At 35.0% G+C, this 5,898-nt stretch overlaps 1 protein-coding gene across 7 annotated transcripts; it reads left to right on the top strand.

Annotated features, from left to right (window-relative positions):
* Window positions 1-1,028: 1,028 nt before the first annotated feature.
* On the top strand, window positions 1,029-4,059 carry LOC120078670 (BTB/POZ domain-containing protein At3g22104-like). 7 transcript variants are annotated; one of them, XM_039032968.2, is made up of 4 exons: window positions 1,029-1,543; window positions 2,132-2,199; window positions 2,314-3,218; window positions 3,404-4,059. In XM_039032968.2, exons 3-4 carry the CDS (start codon window positions 2,325-2,327, stop codon window positions 3,863-3,865), a joined length of 1,356 nt encoding a protein of 451 aa, XP_038888896.1. In that variant the 5' UTR covers window positions 1,029-1,543; window positions 2,132-2,199; window positions 2,314-2,324; the 3' UTR covers window positions 3,866-4,059. The 7 variants fall into 7 exon arrangements, with proteins under 7 accessions (XP_038888896.1, XP_090169604.1, XP_090169605.1 ...); XM_039032967.2 differs by lacking the exon at window positions 1,029-1,543 and adding an exon at window positions 1,795-2,019; XM_039032966.2 differs by lacking the exon at window positions 1,029-1,543 and adding an exon at window positions 1,845-2,024.
* Window positions 4,060-5,898: the final 1,839 nt, after the last annotated feature.

Genomic DNA, 5,898 nt, shown 5'->3' with positions numbered 1-5,898 from the left:
ATTAATTTAAAATTATTTCTCAGATTTCAAGTTGGAGGATTTAAAATCATCTTTTGAATTTAAACATAGGGTTAATGAGCCCCTAAAAAGAGAAGCAAAGTGTAGTTGGTGGTCAAACAAGTTAGTGGTGGAAACTATTTTTTCCATATCTTTTTGGGTGCTTTTGCATGCCCAAAAAACATAGATTTGTATTTCTAATGTGTTCCTTCACTTTAGGTAATAGTCATTAATCATTATCATTAATTTTTCTTCCATAAATATTTGCTCTTGTGGGTCTCTAATGCATGCACGCTCCAAACAAAGTTTTGTTTTGGTTGATACATTCAAACTCCAAAGGTTTTTTCACATTTCCCTGCTCTAATCGATAGATTAAAATATTTTTAAGACATGATAAAGGTATTAAAGATGTATCAATTTAGTTAAGATATTTGGACGTGTCTACTGATCCTTCAACTTCTAATACTTTATTAAAAAAAAAAAAAACTATCTATATATCTATAAATGGGAGTATTCGACATCGATATCTTTTATAAATATTTATAAAACTCAAAAGTAGTTTATTAATCACAATATGAATAGAAAATACTATTAATAAGATTATTAAACATAGAAATAAATTAATTGTTGATTCAAATAATCTTGATAAGTTTCCTTTATCTACATCAATATTTTATCAACAGATTTGTAAAATTGAACTCCCAATCTATTTAAATTATTATCACATTCAATTGTAAATTTGGTTGATGTGATTTGAAAAAAAAGTTAGAATTTAGTCTTTATAATTTATAATTATAATTTAATCTTATATTGTAATCAAATCCTCAACTGAGATTTTTATTAAAATAACTATTTATGAAGTATTATTATCAAAATAAATATAAATAACTATTATTAATGATAAGGAGTATGTGATTCGAATCTTCTATCTCTATTGTCCCAAAAAAAAATCCAACTTTATAAACCATCTTCTTGCTAACTACAAAATTAGTAGAAGAGAGTTAACAAATGCATTGTAATTTTGTAATAATACAAGAATGATGAAGAATAATTTTGCCTTTTGCAGGAATGTCAGCTTGAGGTTCGAGTCATCTAGCAAAACGATGGTTCTAATTCCTCCTTTTTGTCCCCTCTTTTGCCATTGTCATCGCCCATCGAGGAATTCTTTTGATCGTACCCTGTTCTTCTGTCTCGCTAACAAAACAAAATATTCTTCTTGTTCTTGTTGCTCTGCCTCCCACTGTCAAATTTCTCTGTCGCATTCCCTCTTTCATCATCCATCCATTTCAAACCCTCTTCTCACCCTTCTCCCCCTAACCCCAAATCACAACCCTCTCTGTTCTCACTTTTCTTGTTCCAATTTTCACCAACCCCATTTGGGGTTCTCTTCATTTTTGCTCTTCTTCCTCCATTGATGCAATTTTCACAAACCCCATTTGGGCTTCTCTTCATTTTTGCTCTTCTTCCTCCATTGACTTTTCTTCTTCCCCCTTTCGGCCAGTATTGATGTGGGTCATGCCCACTTTTCTTTGTTCTTCTACTTCAGGTTACTTCTCGTGACCATTCATTTTCTTTTGTTTACAAACTATTCTTTCTTTCATTTAATGCTTTTTTGTCTTGGAATTGAATTAACCAAGCACTGTTCATTTGTTATACTTTACACTGGTCATTGCCTTCTGATGAGTATTATATGGCATTCATTGGTTTTGTTTGCGTTGATGATTAGGGATATGTTTCTTGGTTATTTGCTATTGCTATTTGCTTGCAATTTATTGCTAACAACGACCCTTCACACTTCTCTTTCTGCTTTGCTGGATATTTCACAGTTCTAACTCCACCTTTTTGTTTGTTTCAATTTATTGTGTTCATTGTTCAATGACTTGTTTATTTATTTCATTCTATGTTTGTAATAAAGTTTCATTAGAGAAGAACTTCTGCCCTTTTGGGTGGGGTTTTTTTTGGATATCTTACTCATGAAAGTCGGTTCTCTTATGATTTCCATATCTTCTGTGGACGAACAGTGTAATGTCTGTTTGTTTATATGCTTTAGTTGTTTCTTACATAACTTAAAGGCAGTGTACTTTCTTTCTTTCTTATTGATCGGTTATGAACTTGTTTGTTACATGGCTTACAGACGATTAATGCTTCATATTCAGGCTGGATGCCACTGCCAGTTTAAGAGGTGAAACAGGCTGTTGAAAGGTGATATTCCATGACTTTCTCTAAGGAGAAAGTTTCAGTTCATTTAAAAACTTTTCCATAGTCGTCACACCTTGGAAGTAATTAACTCTATCAAGCTTGTATTTCTTGCATTAGGCTGCAGAATTATGGAGAAGACTGCTTCTCGGTTCGTTGATCTTGTACAAACCAAGAAATCTTTTGAGGAGATCAAGTACTGGACGTGGTCAGAACTGTTGATTACTCTGAAGCAATGTCAAGAATCACCTTCATTAACAAACTCGTCAATTATGCTCAAGAAATGCATGGATTTGCTTAGCCAAAAGATCGGTTTGGCTGATGGAGTGAGCTCATCTACTTCATCCGTTAATAGTTCCAGATTTCGGTCATCTTGTGACAGCAAAAGCACTGAAAGCTTAAAGACAAATTCTAGTTCCACGACTTGGTGGTTTGAGGATCTATTGTTCTTTAGCACTGAATGTCTTGAAATGTTTGTACAATCCATGATCTTGCACGAATTTGATCATGTTCTTTTAAGCAAATTCCTTATTCATTTCCAGAAATCTAAGTTCCTTACTGCAGCTTCAGATGTAAAAAGGAGAGTAATAGAATCTGTCATCGATATGCTTGACACTCTCGATGAAAATGTGCTATCTCTGAAGGCTTTGTTCGACATTCTACGAGTTTCCTTAGGCTTGAACATAAATAAAGGCAGCAAGAGTAGATTAGAGGCCATGATTGGTTCAAAGTTGGGTCATGCTACACTAGACAATTTGCTTGTGCCTTCCCCATGTGGAGCAAACTACTTATATGACGTCAACCTTGTTTTGAGACTGTTTAAGGCATTTTTATCAGGAGGAATCAATCAAGCATCTCCATCTCAATTAAGTAAAGCTGCTAACTTGATGGATTCATACATGGCAGAGGTAGCACCAGACCCATGTCTTAAGTCGTCGAAGTTCCTCGCTCTTGCAAATGTCATTCCCGACTCCGCCAGGAAGTCCTATGATGAAATGTACTATGCCATAGACCTGTACTTTGAGGTAGTCACTTGATCCCTTCAAAAAGTTCCCCATTTTATCTGACTTTTTGATCTTTTCATCTGCTTGGAAATACATGTGCTGTTTAATGTTCTCTTTTAGCTCATATTTGTCTAAAGTTGTAGTTTGATTGACACCAACAATCTTAGAACTAAAGTTGTGAAGTTGTTAAATCTGGTTTTTGGTAGATGCATGCAGGAATGTCAGAAGAGGAAAAGGAGAAAATATGTTCTGCACTGAACCATAAAAAGCTCTCCTACGAAGTTTGCATTAATTTCTCTAAGAACCCAAAATTCCCATCTAGATCTATTCCACCGAGCCCGGAAAGTCCACAACCTGAGGCCGAAAACTTACTTCAGAACATAAACTACTCAAAATCCCTGATAAACTGGCCTCACAATCTCACAGAAGGCATAAGCAGGAATGAAAAAGAAGACAAATCCTCAGAACAAATTGTGCTGTATCATGGAAAATTTGATCTTCCTGCTGATAATGAGAGAGTCAAAGTTCATTTGGAAGGAATGCAATGGAGAGTGTTGGAATTGGAGAAACTATGTATAAAAATGCAGACCCAAATGAGAAAGATTTTGAAATCTAGAGTGGCTTCAAGTCATTGTCAAGTGAAATCATTGCCTAAGCTATGTTCATAAGGAGATTTTGTATAATGTATATAGTAAAAAAAAATCCATTTTCTCTTCTTGCTTGTTGTTGCAGATTGAGTTTGGTTGTAAAGTTAGAAAAAGGAAGATGATGATGATGATGAAGCCTTTAACCAAAACCAATTATTCTTGTGAATTATTGCTGCAAAGTTATTGTGTGAATGAGATTGAAAGTTGAAAGTTGAGTCTTTTTCCAAGTCATTCTCATTCAGAGGCCTCTTTACGTCGAAAGTTGCAACTTGACAAAAGCTACAATACAATGCATGAAAATATATTCACCTCTTTGCTTCATTCTTGAATTTTGGACTTTTGCAACTTATTTACTTTTGTCCACACAAAATAAGGAGCACAATGGATATGGAGAAAATATATTATAATAAAATATAATAATAAATAAATAAATATAATGAAATAGTAAAATAAAATAACTAAAATTATAAAAATTTGGTAGAAATTTGAAGTGGATTTTTCACCAATTTGTGTGATTTTAAGATCCACCAAATGCCACTATTGATAGGCAAAGTGGTAAGTATGATGTGGTCTTATATGGACATCAAGCATGAATAAGCAACATGAAGACACATGGCTTTTAGGACACTAAGCAATAGACATCTATCTATTCTTATAATATTTATAATATTCTCCCTTAGATACCCACACACATATATATGAAATATGTCTTGTTAAAACATTATTAGGAAAAATCTAATGGGGAAAAACCTTTAGTGAAGGAAAAAAGTACATATTTCATATAATATATACTCTTAAAAGAATACAATATATTTACTCCCTCTCATGAAAACATCGCTTAAGATCTCTGAGTCGTCGTATTCCAATGTTGTGCACCAATTTTTCAAAAGTTGCGGTTGGTAATGCTAGGGTTGGCAAAATTCCTCACGGGGACCCCCACCCCAATCGGGACAGGAAATACCCAATTTGACCGAGGATGGGGTCAAACCGGGGAAATTTTTCGGGGCCCCATCCGAGGACGGGGCAGGGATGGGGACGGTATCCCTGCCCCGACCCCGACCCCGATTAATCCCCGACCCTAATTTGATATATTTATATTTTTAATATTTTATGCATATATATTTATAATATATAAAATAACTTATTTATATGTATGTTTATAACGTATAGACTTATAGTGTTGTGGAGCCCAATATTAAATATCTAAATTCTAAATCTAAGCCCAAAAGTCAAGCCCAAATTTTAATCAAAATTTAAATACAATTTTAATTTTAAAAAAGGGGAATCCCCGCGGGAAATCAAATCATCCATAAACTCTGATTTGCTAGCCTGACATTGCAGGTATACGACCCGACGTCAGCAGCTTCGTGTCGCACTGGAGTAATCCAATATGTGGTTCTGCACGTTCCACCACTTCTCCGTTCATTTCCAATACTAATCGTGAAACACCATGAGCAACAGGATGTTAAGGTCCGGAATTCGAAGTGAAATTTTTTATTTGCCTGTTCCTAGTCGTCATGGGAAAGAAAGGCAGAAGGACCGAGAAAAACCAAAATCTTCTACTCGAACAAGAAGTCCAATAGTTTACAACTCTTCTTTATATAGTAATTCGACCTATTGCTCCGCATCCCCCATTCATAGATCGATTTCTATCCATATGTATCAGTATCTCTATGGCACGAGTCTAGTTATGTTGATTAAAAGCGGGGATATGGACTCCCCATCCGCGTATCTCACATTCCCAAAGCATCTTTTTTCTTTCATATTTCATTTTCCTTTCCTGCATTTTTCTTTCAAGATATAGGTTGGCTTAGTGCATCTCGATGTTTTCTGCCATCTGTTTTTCCCTTCGAGATCTTCTCTTGGCAAAGTAGGTTCAAGTCACACTTCAGACTCTATACATCATGTTACCACTTAGCAGAGTCCTGTCTTTGGACTCACGGAACCTACTTTTAAATTGAGGGAAAAACCATTCTCGAAGAAGCGTTGATAAGTCCAAAGAAGGATCCACGCACGGATCAGGCTTTCTGACTCGCGAAAATAGACTAATGCCT

The sequence above is a fragment of the Benincasa hispida genome, chromosome 5 (genome assembly GCF_027475165.1).
Source record: "Benincasa hispida cultivar pf3 chromosome 5, pf3_genome.v1.1, whole genome shotgun sequence".
Classification (NCBI taxonomy): Eukaryota; Viridiplantae; Streptophyta; class Magnoliopsida; order Cucurbitales; family Cucurbitaceae; genus Benincasa; species Benincasa hispida.
The sequence above is the reverse complement of the archived record's forward strand: the minus strand, read 5'-3'. Positions and strand labels throughout refer to the sequence as shown.

Excerpts from the sequence above, each read along its gene's own strand:
- LOC120078670 (XM_039032968.2), top strand. The coding sequence starts at position 2,325 with ATGGAGAAGACTGCTTCTCGGTTCGTTGATCTTGTACAAACCAAGAAA. Across the intron at positions 3,219-3,403 it reads CCATAGACCTGTACTTTGAG|ATGCATGCAGGAATGTCAGA; the intron begins GTAGTCACTTGA and ends GGTTTTTGGTAG.